At 31.6% G+C, this 26,607-nt stretch overlaps 1 protein-coding gene across 2 annotated transcripts; it reads left to right on the top strand.

Moving 5' to 3' along the window:
* Positions 1–10,473: 10,473 nt before the first annotated feature.
* On the top strand, positions 10,474–12,417 carry LOC131655511 (U-box domain-containing protein 25-like). 2 transcript variants are annotated; one of them, XM_058925367.1, is made up of 2 exons: positions 10,474–11,091; positions 11,416–12,417. In XM_058925367.1, exons 1-2 carry the CDS (start codon positions 10,941–10,943, stop codon positions 12,168–12,170), a joined length of 906 nt encoding a protein of 301 aa, XP_058781350.1. In that variant the 5' UTR covers positions 10,474–10,940; the 3' UTR covers positions 12,171–12,417. The 2 variants fall into 2 exon arrangements, with proteins under 2 accessions (XP_058781350.1, XP_058781349.1); XM_058925366.1 differs by having other exon boundaries at positions 10,474–12,417.
* Positions 12,418–26,607: the final 14,190 nt, after the last annotated feature.

A 26,607-nucleotide genomic window follows, 5' to 3' on the forward strand; every position in this document is an offset into this window, starting at 1 on the left:
TAGAAGATATTTCTTGGCGCACTCCATAGTGGTTCAGACAGATTTTCCCTTAAGGCATGTGACTACTGACCAAACATGGTTGGAGATTGATGAATTGGGCAATTGATTTGTCCGAGTTTAAAATTTCTTTTGAAGCGAGAAAGGCAATAAAAGGCCAACTATTTGCCGACTTCCTAGCATAAATGAGCGCAGTATCGTCGGCACCAGACCGCGCCTAGGCGGTTTTCATTGGTGGGTCATCTAATAGCCATGGGAGCAGGGCAGAAGTCATCCTAGAAAATAAATGTGGCCTCATGATAGAAGTCTTATTGAGATTTTAATTCCCAAGCACCAATAATCAAATAGAATACGAGGCGATAATGGAGGGAATAGTGTTTTCCAAAAAAGTCAGTGCAGATTGCCTCAAGTTGCAAACAGATTCCAAGTTAGACGTTTCTCAAATCAAGGGAGATGCTCAAGCTAAGTACCCTTTGTTGCAAAAGTACCTTAAGTTGGCTACTAAGAAGTTATCAAATTTCAAAGAATAAGAAATCGCCCACGTTCCCCATGAAGAAAATACTTGCGCCAATGTTCTATCATGATTAGCCAATACACTATGTCCTAGAATAAATCATTCATTTGTCAAGGAGACTAAGAAGATGCCAAGTATTGAACCAGGGGAAAATCTATGATGACAATAGGTTGGCCAACCCCTCCTTCTTGGATCACTCCGATTAAAGAGTATATTGAAAACGAAAATCTTCCCCTAGATCCCTCAGAAGCCACACCCACAAAGAAAAGGGGCAGTGGGTATACGGTTGTTGTAACACCCTAATTTCCCCATATCTTTACTTTAAAAAATATTATGATCACTTTAATTCAAAAGGTTATTACACATTCTTATCAATCATTTTTTCTCATCAAAACAATTATTAGGCATCGGAATAAACTTCAAAAAATCTTGAATAAGTCATTTATTTAACTCAACATCAAAACTCAAAGACAATAGCTCAAAACATCTCACAACATAAAATGTAACCAAAAATTAACTCGTCCCCAGTGTTACATATCAGAGCAACTCCAAAACTAAATAAACGCAAAAAATGGTAAAAATATTTGAAGAAAAGCCTCAATGTTATCTTCCAACTCACAAAAGCTATTACTCCTCTTGAATATATGTACCACATCATATAGGACACCACAAAACAAACAAAGGAGAAGTGAGAATTCATTCTTATAAGTTAATGGCGCATAAACATTTTAGATAGTACAATCAATCATGAATATCAACTCATAAATTTCATACACAATTCAATATCATCACAAATTATAGACATTCATATATGCAAGAATAAATGCAGTGTACTCATCATCTCTACTTCAATATGCATGTGGTACCAAAGTTTTTGGAAGTCAAAGATATGTTACTAAACTATCCACTCGTCACTAGACCAAAGTCCTACCTATCTCCACTCTATATGATGTATGAATCCAATACAAGACATACAACATACATCTTTACTTTCATCGTCATTCCACGTCACTGGTTCAACCTAATACTCAGCATAATGGTCGCCAATGTAAGGCCACAACACATGCTTTCACATAATCAAATCAATCTCAGCAATACTTAACACAATCATCATAAACATATAGTTTCACAGCATGACTCCTCATTATAACATTTAATCACTATAAACAACCCAACATCACAACTCAACACAACTCAACCCTCAATTCATAATTACATACTTATTGCATAACACAAATATACATTATTAATGATTAAAATATAATTGAAATCATAATTTTTTTCAAAAAGATTTATCTCAAAATAATTTTTATGAAAACTATTCAAAATTATTTTAAATTTAAATAATTTTTTAAAATGTTAAAATACCTAAAATAATATTTTGAAAATAACAGTTTAAATTAATTTTTTATTAAAAAATTATAAATTTTTTTAAACAAAATTATATAACACCGTAAAAAATCGTTTTTTTTTTTAAAAGACAAATAAAGCCCTTAATCCATCTGCCTTTTAAAGAGATGTTTTATAATTAAGACAAATTTTGTTGGTCGCATACATCGCAATTTGGCCCCACCAAATAATACATATATTAAGACACAACTCCTAAGGGTTGGCCTAGCGGTGGAGGCTTGGGTCTTGAGAGTGTGTTCCTCTCAAGGTCTTGAGTTCGAATCTTGTGTTATCAATCATTGTGTTAGGGCAGTTCATACAGAATTTTATTCTGCCTTTAAATGGGGCCCCCACTTGTGGACGGTGGGATTGGTTCCGCTTGAATTAGTCAGTCGCAAGGGCGGATACCAAGATTTCTAAAAAAACATACATTAAGACACTCAAATTGCATAGTTTTAAGGATGGCAACGGATAGGGTCGGGTGCAGGACCCAAACTCGAACCTAAACTCAAAGGCTATTCGGGTGGCAAAATAACACACATGCCCACACCCGTTGGATTCGAGTTTTTTTACCCGAACTCGAACCTGCAGCAAAACACATAAAATACAACAACATTGAAATTTTCCATCAATCTAAATGTGTGAAAAAATACCGTAGAATTAAAATATATTTAGGGGCATAAAATATAACAGCATTTGAAACTAAGCGGATATGGTTTCGGGTGCGGATTTCACACTACTCAAACTCGCATTTGAAATATTGGGTGGTACCCGAACTCGAACGCAATTAACTCGGATTTTTATCCGTTGACTCGGATTCGAACGCGAGTAGGCCCCACAAATTTAGGTCTGCCCTGTCATCCTTACATAGCTTCATGGATGCTCCATTACATATGATTAATAACTATTTACTTTGTTTTAAAATCATGAAGAGGACGGTTCATTAAACTATATGATACTTTTCTTTTAATATATACTTGAGTTCATGAGAAATAATTAACATTAATGAAACTAAAATCATGAGTCTTATTAATGTTCCAATAGCAAACAAAATAGGGTTCAAAAAGTTGAATTCTTTTACTAAAAAGTTGTTTTGGTGGCTCTCTTTTTGTTAATTTGTTGTTTGGTCTCTTTCTCTATTCACGTTTCTTGTTGCCAAACTTACCTATTCTTAGGGGTACATTTAATTAAGTTGCTTTAATTGTCTTGCCTACCCCACTTGACAGAGAAATGCTGCAGAGTATAACTTTCTAGTTGCAAACAAAAGTTAAAGTATAAAACTACTTAACCAAAACCCTAGCCTCCATATTGAATAGAAAAAGTGTTTGTGGAATTGGCTGCCATATTGAATATAGATGCTGTGAACAAGGCGTAGAATTTTGACAAAATGCCATTGATGAGAAAAGTTTGGATGGAAATGATTGATACTTTTGATTAATTTCGTGAATGTTTAAATATTCCTTCATCATAGTTGCACATGATTGTACTCAAATTCGGATGATATCCTCCACTTACTATCCAATGTTGAAAAATTCAAACTCCACTAAATTTTGATAAACCTTTTTGCAATGCATTGAATAGGAGAGTCAATGTAATGTAATCCTACCGTTTTAGAGCGAGGCTTGATTAAGGTTTTTTTTTGCGTAAACCTCTAAGATTGGCATGGTTGTGATGGGTTGGATATTGACCTTTAAATACTTAAAGTTTTAATTTTTTAGAGATCAGTATACATTGATAATTTTATTTTTGGATTAAAAAAAAAAGTAAAATTTGATGGATTTTTTAATGGTAATTGATATATTAAAAAAAAGATGAAAATCAGTAAAATCTAAACATAGAGTATTGTAAAGCTCAAGAAGAAATGTCCAATAAACTACTGAGAAAACAAATAAAATACAACAAGAAAAATAACTACCACCGAAACAACTTAACAAACACATTAGGTTAAAGGAACCTACAGATAAAAGTTCAAGCAACTAAAAACCAACCACATAGAAAACATGTTAGAGCCATCTCAAATTCACCATCAATAGATTAGAATCCATTAAGAGAACAATAAAATCATAAATTAATACTGTTTTAGAACCAAGGCAAACATTTAATCCGTTATCGTTGAAGGAAGAAGATATGATTCTGAAGTCAATCAGAGAAAGTGCAAGAATTTGTCCCTGATCTACTTAAAAATCATTTACAAGACAAAAATAAACTCTCCTCCTCCGCTTCATTCATAGTTTTTGAAACACCCTTAAAGATGATATCACAAGCTCTCCAAATATACCATACTAGAGTGTGCCAAATCATAAGAAAATCACCCCTATAGTTAATCCTACCTCCTAAAGAGAGGAAAAACTATAATTAAAAAAATAGGTTCTCTAAGAACAACTATCAGCCAACCTAACCATTGGAAGATCTTATACCACACACACATGGCTAACTCACTAGTGAGATGGAAGACCAACTCAACCAAGTCCACACACAAGGGACATGATCTCACTAGGATCAACAATTACCCCCGTTAGGTAAGTTCTCTCTAAATGAGAGTGTGTCTTACAAAAACGGCCAAGAGAAAACCAACATCTTATGATGAGCCCAACTAACTCAGACAAGATGAAAAGTTAAGTTCTCAACTGAACGAGACGTCGAAGAAGAGATAGAGTTAACCTGTTGAACATGGTAAGTAAAGGCAACCGAAAAATAATTCTCTCTTAAATGCTTCCAAATTCACTTATCACTATTTAACGAAAGAGTATTGTCTCGAAATAGACACAAATAAATATTGAAGAAGAAAGAGGTCTCACCACCTAAGATTCAAAATCAGGTTCCCATTATTCACCATGTTGATCTCTCCCACCACCCCATCATACTAAATAGAATTATAGAAGAGACCAAGGAATTTAACTTTTAAGTGAGTGTATCTAAATCAAGGTCCTTTCAAAAATTGGGATTTCTTACACAATTTTTTTAAGGATATTTCATAGGGATCATTTCCCTTGAACTCAAGAAGAGACACCAATTTTCACCCAAAAGAAGTAAAACGAAAACTAAATGTCATATTCCTCCTCTAAAATAAGGAAATAACTTAAGCACCATGTCTAACTACTAAAATTCCACTCGAAAGATCACATATTCCAGTAATCTACCTACATCTCCCTTTCGCCAAAAAGGCTAAATTTACCGGCCATAAGGGCCATACCGATATCTCAAATAATCAAAGTAATTAAAATCAGACCGGGCATCAAATCGATGTACCTATGGATTCAAGGTTTTATGGTTTGACCGGGGTTGAACCCTAGTTGAACCGATTATATATAAATAAATATTTTTTATATATATAAGAATAATAATGTACAAAAATAGTTATATTTTTTTCAATAGTAATAAAATTATTGATAGTTTTATATAATTAATACTTAAGAGTTTTTTAATTTTTTATAGCCTTTTATATTTTTAGTAGGTTAGATAGGTAAATTCAAAACTTTCATTTTAATATAATGATAATAATAATAATAATAATTAATAATCTAATAATTTTATCAATTATTTATTCACGGCATTGCTTGATCATTTCTGATGTGTTGAATTATATTTTATCGTATTTATCTATTATATATTATTATCCGGAATCTACTTTCATTTATCAAATAAATAGAGAATAACAAAAGAAATTAAAATAGTTTTTACTTTGATTTTTCTACGATAATGTGTACTAGAGTGATTGGAGAAGAAAAAGGAAAATTAAACCATGCATTATTTTGACTTAAAACAAAAAAAATTATTATATTTTTATAAAATCAAAAGCAAAATTCGGCCCGACCCTAAAAGTCACCTAAACCGTCGATTTTTCAGTTTTTAATCGATTTTTGATTAGTTTTTCGATTTAACTTTCAATTCTTCTGCATGTCGGTTTTTAGGTCCAAATAGGCTGGTTAGGAATCTGGTTCCTGACCCAATCGGTTCTGATCGGGTTCGATTTTGATTACCATGCAAATAATTATTACCATGTATACTAAGTTAAATCAGACTCTAAAAATAGACCACAAAAATTCACTCTCAATTAAAACCTCATTTTTGTTTTTTTATCTCTATAGTAAAATTCTAATTGATTGGATTTTAATAAAGATATGCTTTTTGACAAAAAAAAAAAAAAATTCTAATTGATTAATTTGTTAAAAATTAATTAGTTTTTCAGACAATTAAGTAAAAAAATTTAAAAATATAATATATATATATATATATATATATATATATATATATATATATATATATATATATATATATATATATATATATATATATATATATATATATATATATATATATATATATATATATATATATATATATATTGAATCCTCTTATATAATAAAAAAGTTAACATCTAAATATTGTTATGGAACTTTGACAATGTTTTTTATTAAAATTACTTTGGATGATAATAAAAAGAGTGTTTGGATGGGTTGAATAACAGGTTGAAAATAAAATATTAAATAAAATTAATTATAATAATTTAATAAATAATTATATTTTTAAGAAAAACATATAAAAATAAATATAAATAAAATATATTAATTTTATTAAAATATTATTATTATTTTCCCTCATAGTCCTTATTATACATTATTTCCTCTTTCCTAAATTTAAATTTTTTTTCATTATGATTAAAGAAAAATAATCTTAACTATTTCTCATATATAGTTAAAGTTTAATTATACATTTATTCTTCATATTTTATCTTATTCATTAAATTAGTTCACATATTTTAAACTCAAACAGTATTATATCCGGTTTCGAATTTTTGCATTAAAAATTAGTGAAGTCTCTATTTTTTTTAATAATATGTAACTTATAATATTTTATCTTTGAAATTTATCAAATTTTCTTTTTTTTTTGCCTTCATCTCACATTTTTCACTATTGATGAACTGTCAATTTTTTAATAATATATAACTTATATTATTTTTATCTTTAAAATTCTAAAAAAAATTCTATATGATAAGTTGTCACATTTTACGAGTGACACATTATTTATTTTAAAAAATAAAAAATATCAAAATTATTTAAAGTTAAAATAGAAAGACTAATTACTTAAATGAGAAAAAATATAGACACAAATTGTAATTAATTCTATTATTAACTACATTTTTTAATTGTGTGAATTTAAATTAAAACCAAATCATATATCACGAGTAACAAATCATTTAAAAATATAGAAGAAATTAAAATTATTTAAATTTAAAATTGAGAGACTAATTTCATAAATAATATAAAATAAAGAGATAAAAACTATAATTAATTCTATAATTAACTATATTTTTTTAAATTGTGTGAAATTGTTAAACATATAAATTAAGACTAAATTAGGGATGACAATCGATACCCATGGGTACGGATACTAGTCTTCCGCTACCCATCCATTTAATAAAAATGATATTCATATCCGCACCATACCCGTGTGGATATTTGCCGGGTGGGTATCCGTGATATTTTAAATATCCGCGGGTATTTATAGATACCCATGAATACTTTTTTTAATTGAAATTTACTAATTTTTTATATATTGAATAGAAAATTTATCTTTTTATTAATAGAAAAGTATGTGTTATACATTTACTATATTAAATTCAAAAGCATTTTATAATGAATATTGATGTAGAATGTGAGAAAATGTTAAAAGAACATTTAAGTATACTAATTGATATTAAAAAGATATTCAAGTATATTAAGCGGGTGTGATTTCGGATTTCGGGTGTGGGTTTTACTCTACCCAAACTCGAATCCGAAATATGGGGTGACACCGAACTCAAATCCAACCGATTCGGATTTTCACCCGTTGACTCGGGTTCGAGTGTGGGTGGGCTGCGGGTTTTGGTTTACTGGTCATCCCTAGTTGAGGTGAATTGAAATGATGTTGAAGGTGTCTATTAGGCTATCATGAGTCTGTAAATAAAATGATACCATGATTCATGGACTCATCAATATTGGCACTTGCTATGAGTACAAAATTGACCGTTGAACAAAATGTTCCTTCATTTTAACAGCACAGTGAAATTATTCATGAAAGTAAGAGATAGAGAGAGAAAAATAAAATCCAACAACAGGATAGAATATTCTTTGTCATTCTTGTATTATTATGTTTCCACTCACGAGCTTTCTTGTGTGATGAGGACCGTTAAATTCACCTCCTTCCTCTGTTAAACACACACTACCAAAAACAAATACCGCAGTTTCCTCACTAACAACAAGGAATTCACAAATCTTTTAAATAATCACTATGATTGATTTAAAAAATAGTCGATAACGATTGCTTATAGATGGTGAATACTACTGGATGGTTGTTAGTTACTGATCCTAATAAGTTAATTATCAACTAATGTTTCAATTAGTTGATAAATAACTCAATGTTTTATTATATATCTTTTATATTGTTAAATTAATTGTTATTCGATAAATTCAACCATATCAATAAACACATGGATAAAAAATAAAAATAAAATGTATTCAATGTATATGTATAAATTTTGATGGCAGATAATGAATAAAGGAGTCTGGATAAACAACGATAGTTATAAAAAAATTATAGTAGACTTAACAGAAAAAAAATGGAGAAAGTGTAGCATTAAGATTTTTTTTTTTCTAAATGCAAAACTTGAATTTTTTTTTCGATACTTAAATATAAAACATATTTATTTTATTTTAAATTATAAAAGATAAAAATGAATTTTAGTTAAAATTTTAAAAATAAAAATATAAGAAAAAAATTGACAAATTTTAAGTTATAAACTCTAGAATTATTTCAAATAACATTTGTAAAAAAAAATAAAAGTTAATAAAAAAATTAAAAGTTTGTGTTAAAAAGTTGTTATCAAGTAGGACTAATGTTTAAAATTAGAGAAAGAAAATGTAAATTATAATTGTTAGATTTAATTTAAATTCAACTTCTTTATTTAACTTTCATTTGAGTTTAATTAAGTTTTACATTTAGGTTTCATTTCACTAGGGTGTTAGTATATAAATTCAAAGTAAACTTTATTTATAACAAATTTTATGATTTGAGTTCGAGATTGAAAAGTTAGATATAATTTTCTCTCTCTTCTTTCATCTTTATCTTCTTCAATTCTTGCATCAATGGAGGTGTGGGCTCAACAAATTGATATGAAGAGCTCCGATTCTGGTTTAGGAAAACACGACGTGAGATGTGTGGTTGATTTCGTTCCTCAAATTCACACTGAATTGAAGTTGGAAATCAGAGAAGAAACACATTTCTTGATTCTTAGGGTTGGGAAACACGAGTGTTTTGCGAGATTTGAGTAATTTTCACAAGAACGAGTCGAAGATGAATGACGAAAACTCTAGGTTGAATACAGAGCTTCCAGTATTCGACGAAAAAGGATTGGAATCGATGGTTGATCCATATGTGTATGTCGTTTGGAGCTTAAGATGTTCTTGATCTCGTCAATGACGGCTATACGTCGGTTGTAGAAGACACAAAAGAAGCGCAAAGAAACGCGCAACGTGATACGAGGAAGAAGGATTAGAAGGCGTTGTTATATATTCATTAGTGTATGGATACGAAGGTGTTTGAGAAAATTGTCGACGTGTCGACGGCGAAAGGTGTGTGGGATATAGTTGTGCGGTGCTATGGTGGCGACGCATCAATGAAGAAGGTGAAGTTATAGCCCAATAGCAACCAATACGAAAATCACAGCATGAAGAACAATGAGAAAGTACTAGATTACATCTTTAGAGTGACTCATATCACGAATGAGATGAAGGTTTATGGAGAAATTATCTCTGAATAAATTATCATTGAGAAGGTACTCAGATCCCTTACTCCTCAGTCTGATTACATAGTTATAGCCATTGAACATTCTAAAGATACTAGTACCGTGAGGTGAGAATTGAAGAACTTCAGAGTAGTTTAGAGGCACAAGAGTTGCGTTTGACGGAAAAAAACTCTGAAAGAGAGTATGAATTGGCTTTGAAGGCTTCTTTTGTTAAGAAGAACAAAAAAAAAAAAATAAGCATGACTAGAGAACAAGAAAAAAAATGTTCAGAAGTCAAAACCTTATCTCACACTATTCATACAAATTTATCATAATAATATGGTGCATATAACAATCATAAATATCCTAATTATTTCACTTGAAAGTCATTCCATTGAAAATATATTTTCTACTTCATTTTATTTAATTTCAATTATATATATTAAAAATCTTATTAATTAAGTGTATTATTAATTTCATATACTTTATTAACAACTAATATAACAATTAATATATAATAATCCCCTGCAATAGCACGGGTAGCTACCTAGTTAAATTTGAAAGAGAAAAAAAAAGATTGAGTTTGATAACTAAGATATTATCATTGAATAAAAATAAAAAGATCCCAATATAAAGAAATCCATTTTTCTTCTATTCATAATTGATAAAGTTGAATTCAAAGTTCAAAGACATTAACAATATTAAATTTTCCTTTTTGGTGGGTCACTTTTGACTGCATTGATGTATATTACTAGTAAGCTAGGGACCATTACCCCAATTATTTAATCCTATTATATTGTGATAAGGCATCATTCTTGCACCTCTTGATGTGTGGTGTTCTTTCATGTTTTTTCCAACTAAATAAAATTGCACTTTTCTTCCTCTCTTTCTTGAAAAAACTTCCCATCTTTTCTATAACCAATTTTGAATTTCACAAAGTTCCCAACTTTATAAATTTTCTTTACCAATCACTTCATTTTTCCACTTACACCCCCACTTTCTACTTTCTCTCCCTCCCCTCATTGCCTCTTCTCAAGTCCTTATAACCAAACAAGGCAAAACCAAAAACATTAAAGTTTGCAACTTTCTGACACCATCTTTATAGCATTAATGTCTTAGTGTCTCAAATATGCTTCTCTTGTATTGGTTACACTTAAAGTTCCAAACTTTAAGCTAACCCAAATAAACCCACTTTGAATTCAACTTCCATTAGATTAGTTTCATTTCACCACAAAAACAACAACAACAAAAACCATTTTTTTTTGTCTTTGGAATCTTATGATTCTTTCCATGAACGAAGCTCAAACTGAACTCACAATTCCTCACTTGTTTAGATGCCCCATAAGCCTTGATTTGTTGGAAGATCCAGTGACTTTAACCACTGGCCAAACCTATGATAGATCAAGCATAGAGAAATGGATTTCCGCAGGTAATTTCACATGTCCTGTAACAATGCAGAAGCTTCATGATTTATCTTTTGTTCCTAATCACACTCTTCGCCATTTGATTAATCAATGGCTTCAGCTTGGTTCACACTTTCATCACTCTTGTAATAACAATAATAATACCATAGATTACTTAGCTACAATAAAACACACTCTTGAATCTCATGATTCATCATCTCTAGAAACCAAGTTCAAAGCACTTGAGAAAATCAGTGTTCTTTCTGATGAGTATTGTTCTTTCAGAAAATCTTGCTTCCAACAACTTAGTTTCTTAGCTTTACTTTTGGAACTTGTTTTTGGTTTATCAGATTCACATCAAAATTGTTACATGGAGTTTGTTGAGTTAGCACTTTCTTGCATTGCTAAACTGTTGCCTATTGTAAATTTGGAACCCTTAAATATCATCAAAGATGAATCAAAGTTGAAAAAGTTCATATTTTTGTTTGAAAAAGGAACTATTTCAATGAAGACTAGTTTGTGTCTTGTTATAGATTACTCAACAACAGCATCACAAACAGAAGAGGTTTGTGAAATACTAGGAAACTCACAGAAACTAGTCCATGAAATTGTTCAAGTTATTGTTAACAAGAGTTCTGATAATCTTTCTGAGGCTGCAGTTAAGGCCTTATCAGCATTATGTTCATTGGAATCAAACAAAGAGAGTTTAGTGAAAGGAGGAGCAATAGATGGAATCATAAGATACATTTCAAGATGTGATAATACAAGGCAGAAGAATTTGGCTCCACTAGCAATGGCAACAATGATGAAGCTGTTGGTTTTGGAGAGTGGTAAGGAGGCATTGGTGAATCATGTGAATGGGATTGAGACATTGGTGAAGATGGTTTTCAAGGTGTGTAATCAAGAGTGTAGTGAGAGTGCTGTTGGGATACTTTCAATTGTTTGTAGTGATTTTGGGAGTGCTAGAGAGGTGGCTATTGGAGCTGGTGTTTTGAGTCAGTTGTTGTTTCTTTTGCAGAGTCAGTGTGGTACTAAGACTAAAACTAAGGCAAGAATGTTGCTTAAGTTGTTGAGATCAAAGTGGAGTGAGGAATCAATGCATTAGTGTTTGTTTGGAATATCATGGTTATTTTACAAAATTAAAGTTTTCATGAAGCTCCATAGTGTAGTTTTGATAAATGTACTCTTGTGAATAATAATTTTAATACTACATGATTATTAATGAGTGTTTGATTTGATGGGTTTGTGGGTATTGTTTTTGCTTTATTGAATGGTAATGAATTCTCATAATAATAACATTGAATGATAATGATAATGATAATGATAATGATGATGAGTTGTCATGAAAAAATAATGGAAGAAAGAATGAATGATAATTCTTGTATTGATATTTTGTAATACTTCTCAATACAATGTATTGGAATATCTTATATCTTATTTGTGTGTTTCAGATAGCAACTACTGTCTTCGGTTCTATTTATAAGTAATTAATATACTTAGATAATGTATAGACTAAATATATTAATTATTTAATAAATTTAAAAAGTGATTTTTTTTATATAAATAGGATCTAAAAGAGAGTATAATTTATTTATGCTTGTATGAGTTAAAATAATTTTTGCAGAGATTATTTTAAACTTATTCACTTTTTGTAATTTTTGTTGGTACAATTTGTAATGTATTTTCACACCAACACATATTGGTCTATTTTTCTTGCCTTTAAATTAGGGGTTTTTAGATTGGACGACACAAGGCAAACGCGATTGGTCGGGGGTAAAGGTAGTAAGGCATGCCCGCCTCACAAAAACTCGTAAAAAATAGGACGTGGCAATGCAGACATATTTGAGGATGCAGACCAAAAACTTTGACACGTCCCTAAAAAAAATGAGGTGGATCGGGATAGATCCACGAAAATTGCATCTTTTAAGCCTAAAAATTGTAAATTTTATGCTAATGTATGTGCCTACAAAAGTCTGCAAAAAACAGAGTGAGGCGGGGAAAACATATTAGAGAGTGTGACCCTAAAACCTTGACTCGTCCCGCAAAAAATGTTGGTAAACGGACATGTTCAACGAATCGGGCTTGTTTTTCCACCCCTAGTAGAAGGGAATGGATCAATTCAAGAGGTCTTTACCTCAGATAATATTGAAATCATCATTGAGCCCCGTGAGAAAATACACAATGTACTTTTGATACAAGAAATCGACCACGGGTTGAATGCCACCACAATAGCATGTTACAAGTCGAAATTCACCCAAATTTTTTCAAAGTGACTTGAATTTGGTAAAGTAGGTAAAGACTAAAGAAAGAGAATCTTCATTATAGGATATGAGATCTTTCTGGAGTTGAAAGATCTTTAGAACGTTGTTTTGATGAAAACACATGTGTAGTTCATTCCATATTTTTTAAGATGAATTTTAGTAAATCACATAAACTTGAATTTTCTTGGAAACAAAACTAAAGATCCATGAGGTAGCGATGTTATTGTTGCAGGGCCAAGCAAGAAATTCAAGATAATCCCCAGGTGAAGTGATGATGGTTCACCTGGAAATGCCAGTCTTGTTGCGACCTATTGGAGCGATGACTATAACATGACGTCCAGGGCGATCTTTGAGGATGTGCAAGGCAGAATACCGTACAGGACTCAAAAATTTTCACATTTAAATTGTGATTAAATAAGGCTTTGTAAAATTTGTGTAATAAGAAAAAAGAAAGAATGATAATTCTTGTATTGATATTTTAGAATAATTCTCTTCAATAAATTAAAATAATATTTTAACAATCTTATATACATTCGTACATGTTGATGAATAACCAACTTAACGATAACTCTAATAAAATAATAGAAAACTTAACAACAAATTAACCATTATAACCAACTATCTAATCATATTAGAGAGAAGAAAATATATTTAATACTTGTGCATAATTTTGCATTACTTTACAAATCTACGGATAATAGATATCATTACAATTTCAAATAACATTGCATCTTTGTATTTCCTTTTAAACAACATTGCACTTTGGGAAGAAAATAATCTATATAACATGATTCAAGTCAAGTAATGATAAATAATGGCAGGTGTATGAACCGTCTTATTCACTGTATTAGGATATATATATTTTTTTGACAAAGTTCGAGAAAATACATGGATAATATACTATAGTATATGAATAGAATATAAAGAATATACCTATTTATAAACATGAATACGTAGGTAAGTGCCACACGATATTATTATTAATATCAAATATACTATATAGTAGTATATACTATGATAAATCCAAAACAGCTACGATACACAGCAATACTATAATGAATGATTAGAGAAAAATGACATGATATGTAGATTTAAAATTGCTTTTGATTGGACGAGAATAGAGTCACTTTCTTGACTACATTGGTTTAAGGAATGATTTTATATAAACCTAATAAACAAAAAGATACTACTTTGAATGCTTGGTCGAGATTGTATTTTAAATTATAAGAATAGTTTGACAAAATTGTAATTAAAAACCACATGAGTTAATTACATTATCTTATATACACAATTTTAGTAAAACGATATTTTAACAAAATCATATTAGATTTTGTATTGTTGATAAATATTTTTCTATAAGTAATTATTGATCGGATTTTATTATCTTTATGTGAAAATTCAAATTATTAATAAGTCTTGTCTCTTTAAAATGTGATGGTTAAGATTACAAAGATAAATTAGTAATAGTATATATACTTATCACTTTAACCTTTAAAGCATCAATTTTTAAGGGTTTTCAACTAGCACTAATGGAGACACATCCCCATGATCCGGGGCTCCAAAAGTGTCATCACTCACCTTTTGATTTTAGGTTGAATAAATTGAGAGCACAAACTTAAATCATTCAATAGGACAAATTATCTTGTCACCTTTTTCTTTTTCTTATTGTTGTTCATTTGGATTCTTTTTCTTAGTTTTTTCTTCAAACAAAATTCGACTCCATCTTTATAGTCATCTTTTGGACAAAGCTTATGGTGTAGTTTTAGATAATAACACTACTAAAAATAAATTATCTTTCAAACACCACATAATTTTATTTTACCATAGCCAAAAGATTCACTAAGGTAGAATCTATTCAATAAATGCTTTTTTTTTTTCATTTTTAAGTTCATATTTTTCTCTTGTTGTTCTACTGTTGTATTTTTAATACTATATTTTTTATATTTTATTAAAATACATACAATAACAATTGTTTAATACAACCGTTGTTGTATGTAGTGCATGATTATAAGTTCGAATCTTGATGCTGTTGTTGTTCTACTGCTGCATTTTTTATATTTTATTAAAATACATACAACAACAGTTGTTTAATATAATTGTTGTTGTATGTAGCGCATGGTCATGAGTTCGAATCTTGTTGTTTTTGTTGTTCTACTGCTGGATTTTTTTTATATTATATTAAAATACATACAAACACGGTTGTTTAATGCAAGTGTTGTTGTATGTAGCGCATGGTCATGAGTTCGAATCTTGCTATTGTTATTCTCCTACTGCTGCATTTTTTAATTTTTATTAAAATAAATACAACAGCGGTTCTTTAATACAACCGTTGTTATATGCACGCAACACTCAAGTGTTTCGGTTCCCCATATCCATAATGATGATACTTCCGAAAATACATTCAAAGTATGGGCATTAAATGCACGATTTTCCAAGAAACAAATGTTTCTCCTTCGCTCGTCCAAAGGTGATTAATGGAGTGGTCGGCATCTGAGGCTGACGCAACAAACCTTCGCCCTACTACATATAAGCAAGGGCTTGGGAAAAACTGTTCTGGGTCGACCTTATCGGTCCCACCCGACCACCTTGAAGGGACCTCACTCCTTCCAGAATCTTCTTGGCACACGAGAATTATCATCATGATGATCACAAAAAATCTCAACTGCAAATGCATCCATCGACTCTATGCAATTCACTCCTAACTAATATCGAGTTCTTTATTTCCTTCTAGATATATAGAGAAGGCGTCAAATTAGGGTAACAAGTATCAAATTCAATTTCACTTCACTATTCTTCCTCACATACTGACTTAGGCATTGAAGTGTTAACTTTGTATGTCCCCCCACTCCATCACACTTGAAGCTTTGGTCCACCATCACCACCGCTTCTCAACTCATTTTTTATTCTCGAACAGAATATACGATAAAGTTCACGTTAAATAGTAATTCGACCAGCTAATCAAGGTTAGATTGAGGCAGTCGATGAGATAAGTTAATCACGTCGTGATATCACATTTTTGATTAATTGAGAGCATTAAATTTTAGAATCGAAAAACCAAATATGATTGAAAAGGTTGGACTACCTATCAAATTAATAGTGGACCAGTATAAATTTTTGTATTGATTATTTATTATTGTTTCTTTATTTTTATCAAATTTCTTTTAAAATATAAACTAATATAATTCAATTTTCTATTTTTATTTATTTTTCAAGAAGTTTGACATATTGTTCAATATTCATTTAATCACATATGTGAGTCTTAGTCACATAGTAACACACGTCACAATAAGTATGTATGTGAGGTGAGTAGTAATTCAATGATTGCCAACCTTATGAATAGTGTAATACATTTTTTGTGGACAAGAAGGAGAAGAACATGTCCTTGACCAAACCCATATGACAATTTCTAGTGTCTTCTCTTTTTGTGAATTGATATAAATTGAAAACAATGCAAGGAAGGGAAAACAGCATATATGTCGACATCTACAGAAAAAGGACCCAAAGAGTTAGGAGATGTTGATTGTACTTAATCCCAACTTTAACCTCAAATTTTGATTTTCTTTTAGAGAATTTCAGTGCACTGCACTGTGCTTAGAATCATTGAAACTCCAGTGTTGAAATTTGGTTGGGAGAAAACAATTAGTGCTTCGGTGTGGTGGGCACGATTTTGATTATGATATTTATGCACACACAACAAAAAGAAATACAATATATTAGGTCAAATACATATGCCAGTAATTTATAATTTTTTAAAATAATATAATACATCTTTTAAAAATAAATAAATTAGATAAATAACAAATTTGAATTTGCGTTGTTGCATCTGATGTCATTGAACAACTATAAAATGAAATCATTTAATGAGATTATATTTCTATAATATAAGTTAGATGTTTTTAATAAATTAATCTTTTAAATTTTTTATTAATAATTTATTATTTTCAATTTATAGATGCTTACATCAATAATTATTTAAATTTATTTGTTATTAACAAAATTGACGTGTTTATTATTTGCCCTATGTGTCAAGAATGTTGTGTTTAATTCATCTTTCTGTATAAATATTAAGACATGTAGTTTTTTACTTATTTTAAATTTTTTTTAATATTTGTTTTATACCAGAATTAAAAATATATGAAGATTGAATGAAACAAAATTTTTATATGGTGTAATGAGTTTCTGATACGGTGGAGTGGTGGTGAACCTTCAAAATTAACATTTCAATACTCATGTCAATGAATGAATGAAAAATTAGTTTGAATGTGTAAATGAAAGCGTACATGAAATGGTGTAAATGGTTTATACAATGCGAGCAGTTAAAACCATCCATGTTTTTGAAGGTGTAGGTGACTTTGTCCACACACTTAATGAAAATGTTACATAGCTATTGTGAGAAGAGGGCCATGAGTGAGAATTTTAGGAAGTTCTAAAGTGTGAAATAGCAATAATGTTGACTGAATTTGTACCAATACTTGAGTGTTGTGTGGCAAAACTTTGAGTAAACGTGACATTGGACAATGGAATTAGGAAACCAGCTAGCTCTGTCTCTACCACTAACACCACCACATAGACCTCTACCACCATGAAAATTCTGCTAATCATATTCAGGACTATGAGGATAGGATTGAGCTGGTGAGGAATCAGTACTACCATGACACACTTTATCAAAGTTGTTAGGGATAGGAGCAACATGAGTGAGACTGAGGGAAACTAGGTCAAGCATAGTTTGTTTCTTAAACTTTCCAAGGTGAAGTTCATGATACAGGAGAAGGATTTTTACTTCATCCAAGTCCATTAAACCAAACTTCCTCTCGGTAATTGAAACAACAGGAGAAAATTTTGAAGGTAAGCCTTCTATAATTACTTTTATGTGATGTAAAGTAGAAATTGGATCTCCAATGAAAGCTAAGGAGTCCATAATAGTATGAACTTTGAAAAAAATACTACTAGACTATGAAATTGTCAAGCGTTAGCGAGAGAAGTTCCACACAAAGTTTCTTAGCTCTTGCACGAGTTTGTTTATGAAAATAGTTGAACAAGCGATCCCATAGTTGATGCACTTGATTTCAACAAAGAACACACGAGAGGATTTCATTCATCAGTGTTGAATTAATCCATGAGAGAAGCATTTTTTTTCTTTTTGAAGCCATAGAGAGTACTTAGGATTGACATTACTTAAGGTATAAGTTTTATCATGCACAAAGTAAAAGCACGAGGGTGATATTCTCCTCACCTTGCTACCCCAAGTATAAAGGCTTGGGGAAACTGTTTTGGGTGGACCATATTCCTCTTGGGTCGGACACCTTAAGACAGTTTGTTTTGGACCAAAACCACTTGAACAACTATGGAGTGTGTTTCTTGAATCTTCTCCTAACTATAGGACTATCATATACCTTGGAGTACGAGATTTGCGTCTAAGGCACATCTAACGGTTCTTTGCATTCCAAGCTAAAAAACGGCAGTGTCATTATTCCCCTCCGCGATATAAAGGAAATAATGCCGAAACAAGTAACAAGTTTTCAAACACAATTTGAATACACTCAACTCTTTCACATACTAACTTGAAAGTTAGAGTGTTAACCTTGCAGGTACACCCTAACGCCGTCGCATCAAAAGCTCTACTACGTCGTAGCTTCTACATCTTTATCGATCTATGATTCCAAAACGTAACAAATGATATGTAAAAAAATTGCTAAGTTGAATTAGAATATATATATATATATATATATATATATATATATATATATATATATATATATATATATATATATATATATATATATATATATAGGATATACTATGAACAAATAAAAATAAATAACTAATAAAAATATAAAATGGAGAAGAACAGTTAGTTACCTTGTGATCTAGTGAAAGTAAATATAGTGAGATGATCATAGTCTAAGCAAATGTAATGGAATAAACATATAGAAAAGTGGATTAATTGTAGTGAGATGATTATAGTCTAAGCAAATGTAATAAAATAAACATATAAATTCATATTCCTAGACATAATGAATGTGTGTGTATTAGTAAGATGTGTTGATCACCAAATTAAAAGAAAATGTTGAATAAGATGTGATGCGGTCGATATAAGTAAGTAGAAGGAGAAGTTATGGAATCAGAACATGGGGTAATACTATTTAAGAGATTGGATGACTACTATATTATTATTACTATTTAATTATTAGTAATTTTTTGTTTTTATTAGTTGATAAAAAAAATTAGTGAAAAGTTTTGGCGGGAAGAAGTTTTAAGATTATAATTTAGTATGATGTGACTTTGCCGCTTCATATTTTATTTGTATTTTTGAGAAATTGTTAACAAAATATTTAAAATTAATATGAATCATAATTGTAAAAAAAAATTAGTGCATAATAACTAAAACAATTTTTACCGTGTACCAGAATATATATATATATATATATATATATATATATATATATATATATATATATATATATATATATATATATATATATAGTAAGCTCATTCAATTCAGAGGCAGGGTTTTAATTTTTAAAAAATGGACTTAAATAAAAAAAAATTGTAATTATAATAATGAAAAGTGAAGTATGAAAAATAGGATTATATATTAATCAAAAATGAATTTAATTATAATCGTTTGAACCTTTGATCAATATTTTATTTATTATGTATTGGGTTTGAAAATTTCTTCACCCACCTCCTAACCTTCCAGCCCACCTCTGGTGAATTTACAACACTACCCCTTGTTTCGGAAGTTCATTTTCGAAAAGCAACTTTTTTTTGAAAAAAATGTGTTTTCGGAAATGTATCTCCGAAAACGTGTTTTATTTAATATAAAATATTGATTTCGGAGATGTATCTCCGAAATAAAGTTACATTTTTAGAAAATGTGGTGTTTCGGAAGTTCATCTCCGAACGCACCCCCCCTGGAGGAATTCGGAAATGAACTTCCGAATTTATGTCTGGACAGAAGAAAAGTGGAAAACAACAACGATTCGCTTTATTTAATCGGGTGAAGATTACAACGATAATATTACTGAAAATTAAAGTTACATATTGTTGAACACGGGTAGGTGGGGATGAGTCAACATTTTGATTACGTCGTCCGCCGATCTTTGAAGTTTCGCGTCCAACTCGATCGGGCCTTTCGAAGAAAATCGGTCGAACGTTGTCCACAAAACCGCTAAATCTTCGTCATTGCAAGTTATGTGATACCGGCAAAGTAAAGGGGATGAAATGAGTGATGTTTACCTGAAATTGATGCTTTCTATGCTCCCTTTAACGTGATCAACGGTTTGAAACTTGATTTTAGGGCGAAAAATGGATGGAGATTGATTGGGTTTTAGAGAGGGGTTTGAGAAGTTTTGGAGAAAAATGATGAAATAGTGAAGGAGGGAAATTTGTATATGCAGCAACAGTTTCGGAAATGAACTTCCGAAAATATGCACGGATTTTGAATTTTTTTGACTTTGGAAATGCACTTCCGAATTGTGGAATTTTTTTAAAAAAAAAAAAGCGCTTTGGAAGTTCATTTCCGAAGCAGAGGTAATTTGGGATTTTCGCTGGGAGTGACCCCCATAGGGAGGTGGCTAAAGAAATTTTCTTGGGTTTTCATTATAACATTTTTTACATATCGGATTTTTTATTGTAGTACTTTTATTATCGGATTTTTATTATAATATTTTTTATATCTATTAAAAAGAATTATATATTACTTAAAAATAAATTTAATTATAATCATTTGAACTTTTGATGAATATTTTATTTTTTATGTACAAGAATTTATTACAACATTTTTTTATATATTGGATTTTTTATTGTAGTACTTTGTATTGGATTTTTATCATAATATTTTTTATATCTATTAAAAAGAATTATATATTAATTAAAAATAAATTTAATTATAATCATTTGAACTTTTTGATGAATATTTCATTTTTTATGTATTGGAATTCATTACAACATTTTTTATGTATGGATTTTAGGTTTAATGGATTTTAGTTTTACACTTTCTTTTAATAAATATTTATTAATGTGCCATGTCACTAAAAAAAGTTAAAATAAAGAAGTGATTTAGTTTTATATTTTCTTATAATTTGTTGACCGCGTAAAACTATTTTAGATTGTTAGTGCATCATCTCTTTTCTCTTGGATTTTTTATTATAGTCTTTTTATATGTATTGAATTTTTACTATAATATTTTTAAATCTTTTAAAAAAATACATTAGTCTACAAAAATTTGATATTATTTTTGTATAAAAAATTCAATATCTTTATTTTATGCCGCATATTGTGTTAACTATATGTGTTGTAAATTTAAATTTATTCATTTTATTCAATACTATTTTAGGGATTTAAATCTATTATAACACTTACTATTAGATAGTAACTAGATTGTGATCCACATAAATTATAAAATATCATATTGCAAGGCCTGTAATTTTATGTTTTATGTGCATCTTTATTACAAAAATAATAAACAATATATATCAAAATAATTATGAGTATGAAATATGATAAAATAATAATTAGAATTTATATTAAACAAAAAAATAAAAATTTATATCCAAAAGAAAACATAAGAACTACCATTCTAGACTTGTGAAGAAAGAGAAAGGAAATTAAATCCAAAATAAAAACATTTTTTTAATTTTTTAATTAAAACAAAATAATAAAGAATTTCATGAATTTTATTTTTTAAATTTATAATTGAAATTAGAATAGGTATTATCACCATCATTATTATACATCATAATTCATAAATATATTAATTTTAAGATATTATAATTACATGAATTTTATTAATATTTTATTAATATTTTTAAATATTGGACTAATTACATGAATTTTATTAATATTTTTAAATATTAGACCGAATAATGGGCGGGATTATGCTTATTGCATACATTGTTACTTTTTAAATAATAAAGATTTTAAAAATTAATAGTGAAGTGTAAAAATTACAGTTGTTGTGATTTTTAAAATAATTTTAATAGAGTAAATTATATTAAAAAAATCATGTTTTTTTAAGGTACTCTCAAATACGTCTCTAACTTTAATAGCATTTCAAATCAATTATTATCTATGTTAAACTTTTTTCACCATTTTAATAAGAGAAACCCTTATCTTTTAGGCCCGCGCACCCGCCAAAAAATGGCGGGTTGGGTTGGGATTTCAGGCCCGCCGTTCGTCATAGCCCGCCCCGCCATAGTCCGCCCCGCCAATGACCACTGCCCGCCAAAGTCAACCCCTCCTCCAAAGTTCCTTATTTTTTTAGTTAATTTTAGTAATTCCAATTCTTCTTGGTATATTTTATATATTTATTTGTAAATATATGTAATATGTTTTTAAGTAAAATTTGTTAAAAAGTTGCTTTTATAAAAATTGTTTTAAAAAATAAGTGAAAAATTTAATTAAAAGGTAAAAAAAATCTATTAATCTATTAAAAAAATGAAAAAAAAAACATATAAATAAAAATAGGCGGGCAAGCCCGCCGCCCGCCAACCCGCCATCTTGGCGGGGCGGGCATGATTTTTATGCCCATTTCACTTGGCGGGCATGCCCGCCCCACTCGTTTTTTTGTGGGCTTAAGGCGGGGCGGGCGGCCCATTTTTCCACCCCTACTTTGGAGTACTTAGGCACCATGTGCGTTTCCAAAATTACCTCCTATTTCGGGAGGTGTATCTCCGAACGCACTTTTTTTACTCAACGCCGATTTGTTTCGTAGGTGCATCTACTGAATGTTTCCAATTATGCACCTCTGGAAACATTTGATGTTAAACTCGCGCCAGACTCTTCTCCTCCCTCATTCTCAATGTTTTTCATTTTCAAACACAAGCGCTCTCTCAACCTCAAAAATCAATTTCCACCAAACTTGTTTTTTTCCAGCAGTGAACATCAACATCAACGATCAACATACTCCAACTCATTCAAAGCTCAATTTAATCGGTGAATTTTTGAGTTTCAGAGGTATTTTCGAGCATTTCTCCTAATAGAGTTAGAATACACTTTTAGGTGTAGAAATCATTAGATAGTTTTAGAAACATAGTTTAGAGACAATGTAGGTATTGGTTGTTGTGTAAAACAGACGATCAGGGCCTCAAAAATGATTTTTCCAAGGAAGTGAACAGTTACAGACGCCATTGTTGCGTTTCTAAAGCTGCAAACGTTCCGTAAGTGCATCTACGGAACAATTAAACATTAGGGTAGTTTCGTAGATGCAACTCTGGAACAAACCCAGTTTTTTAGAATGGTGGGTGCTTCCTTAGCTGTATCTACGAAAGTTTTTCACATTTGCATCTACGGAGTTAAAATTTTTTGTTTTTGTTTTTCCTTTTGTTTTTATAAGTTAATTGTACCTAATTCGACTTTATTTGTAATACCTTGCAGACATTATGGCTGATGAGTTAGGTCGACTTATATATGCGAGGGTTGCACAGTATGCCTCTGTGCGACGTGCACGGAGTCATGTAGTCCCACATGTAGCTGACACCTCTGTTCCAACTAGTGTTTTAAAAACCGGACCGGACCGGCCGGTCGGACCGGGAACCGGCCAGGTAACCGGTCTGGTTCAATAGCTAGATCGGGAATGTCATTGAACTGGTGTGAACCGGTCAAAACCGGTGTAAACCGCTAAAACTGGGAAAACCGGCGGTTTTTGTGAACCGGTGGTTTAAATGCATTTTTTAAAATTTTTAATTTTTTTAATTTTTATTTATTTTAAAAAATTAAAACAATGTCATTTTGACTATTTTAATTAAAAATTAAAATAAAAAATAAAATAAAAAATAAAAAAAATGGTTGTAGATGCAGTTGATTTTGTTACAGATGATTTTGAACTATTTTTGTTATAAATTATTCAATTAAATTATGTTGCGATTAAACTTTTGTTTATATTTTATAATTATGTACTATTTGATTGTGTGTGATACCTATGTGTAAAATTTGAATTTAAATTATGAACTTGTGAATTTTTTTATAATATGATGTTTTCAAAAAATTTAAGTACCAGTTATATTTTGTAGGGACTGAATTATCCGGTTCGACAGATTTTATACTTATATAATTTTGTTATAACAACCGGTCTATTCAACCGAGTTATCCGGTTTAACCCGGTTTAGTCATGCGGTTCGACCAGTGACCCAGTGGTTCGACCAATAAACCAGTGACTCAGTACCCTCGTCGGTTTGATGTCCGGTTCGGTTTTTAAAACACTGGTTCCAACAGAGGCGACAGTTGAGGCACGCCGCAGACTACTCTACAACATAGTGAACACGCGCCTTCCACTTCTACTTCTTCATCCCGGAGGCGTTGGGATGATGGTGGGGGTACTTCACAGGCGCCCTCCACCCGCAAACATCGTCGGGATATTTCTGTGCCACCTCTAGTCGACATTGCTCCTCTTGTGCCACCTCCAGCCGATGTTGGTTCTCCTGTGCCACCTCTTGATGGTGCTGGTTATCCTGTTCCACCTCCTAATGGTGTTGTCCCATTGCATGAGGATTCTGATGCGCCTGAGGGTTACCCAGGGGGTCCCTCCAATTTGTCCCCATTGATAGGGTACGCTGATCATACCGCCCGACATGTCTCGAATAGAGGTAACATTGCTTAGACTTATTATTTTGTTGTCCTCATTGAAAATTTATTATTTCTAACATTGCTTGTTATTTACAGTGTTTTCATTGGAAATTTTCAGGATAGGGCGCCCCAGAAGTTATATAACCACGGGCGGAAGATATTATCTCTAGAGCAGCCTTGGGAGCCGTGGTTCCACGATGTCCTCGCAACATTTGGTATGGCTGACCTATGTTAGATTGGGTACTTCACTATCCACAACGGGATGATCATGGCATTTGCAGAGAGATGGCACCCATAGACGTCCTCATTCCATCTACCTCATAATGAGGTTACTATTACCTTGGACGACATCTCATGCCTCCTTCATATACCTATTAGGGATACTCTCCTCCGTCACGGTAGGATGACAAAGGAGGAAGCGAGAGAGCTTCTAAGTGAGGAGCTCGGGTTTAATCCACCTGATACGCTAGAGGAGGTGGATAAGGCCCACGTCGCGCACGTGAGGTTTTCCTTCTTTAAGCGAAGATATGATGAGGAGCTAGCTGCGGCATGATAGGCTGTTGGTGACCCAGTTAAGGTGGAGATACACAGGCAGCGTGTGCTTAGGTGTTACTTCCTATTTTTGGTCGGCACTCAGTTGTTTGTGGACATGAGCTCCACGTATACGGATGTCGCTTACCTGAGGTACTTTTTGGATCCTGCAGATCCATGAGTACAACTGGGGGCAGTAACGCTGGCGTACACCTATTTGAGACTGGAAGAAAAATGCTTGTGGAAGACCATGACTGTCGCAGGTAGTTGTTCACTACTAGTGATAACAATCTTATATCCTTCTACTTTTTTCACTACTTTTCATTTTATATTCGTGATAATGTTTGACTCCGGTGTTTTTTATTTTCATTTCGGGTTGGATATTAGAGCACTTTCCGATGATCATTGGTTGGGGAGAGGTGGATGGCTACACTGAGGCCTGGCCATGTGCTCGTGCCTTCATCCCCCTCAAAGGAAACCAGGCGGTGGAGCCTTACATACTATATCTGGACCGCATAGATGCCGAGGATACCCGCTACGACTATTACGCTGCTCACAGGAGACGTGATCGTGGGATGACATTGCACTATACTATGGATGGATGGCATGCAGTTCGATCATCATTGTTCCCTATCTTCCGGAGTGCGTCATGCGGTAGTTCGGCTACTGTCAAACGATACCTCGCCACCCTTTTGTCTACGCTCCTCTCAGGTTGACCTATCGACAGATAGATGAGATCTTTGCTGACTATCAGCAGCACATGGTTCCGGACGAGGCTCGGGAGACCAGAGCTGAGTCAAACTAGAGTTGCGCCGATGAGTACATCATTTAGTTCTTCACTGTGTCACACCCCTACATGGTCCCTACAGTAGCGGGATCACCGCCCAGACTAGCTCATCAGGAGATATTGCAGGAGAAGCAGTCTTAGTTGGACCACACTTGGGATGTGCTTCCTCGTTGTCGTCAGATAGTTGATATAGTGCGGACATGCATTGATGGTGGTTTTTTCCTTAAGGGGTCTGGTCACATGTGTATACTGAATGATATCATGGAGGTGGCACAGGGGGCACTTCTGTACTGTAGACATCGTGCCAGAATAGATGGGGTAGTATACGGTAGAGGTAGAGGAGCCAGCGAGGAGGTGGTGGACGCAAAGGAGGCGCGAAAGGCAGAGGAGAGGATACA

Source organism: Vicia villosa, linkage group LG3 (assembly GCF_029867415.1).
Source record: "Vicia villosa cultivar HV-30 ecotype Madison, WI linkage group LG3, Vvil1.0, whole genome shotgun sequence".
Taxonomy (NCBI): Eukaryota; Viridiplantae; Streptophyta; class Magnoliopsida; order Fabales; family Fabaceae; genus Vicia; species Vicia villosa.

Excerpts from the sequence above, each read along its gene's own strand:
- LOC131655511 (XM_058925366.1), top strand. The coding sequence starts at position 10,941 with ATGATTCTTTCCATGAACGAAGCTCAAACTGAACTCACAATTCCTCAC.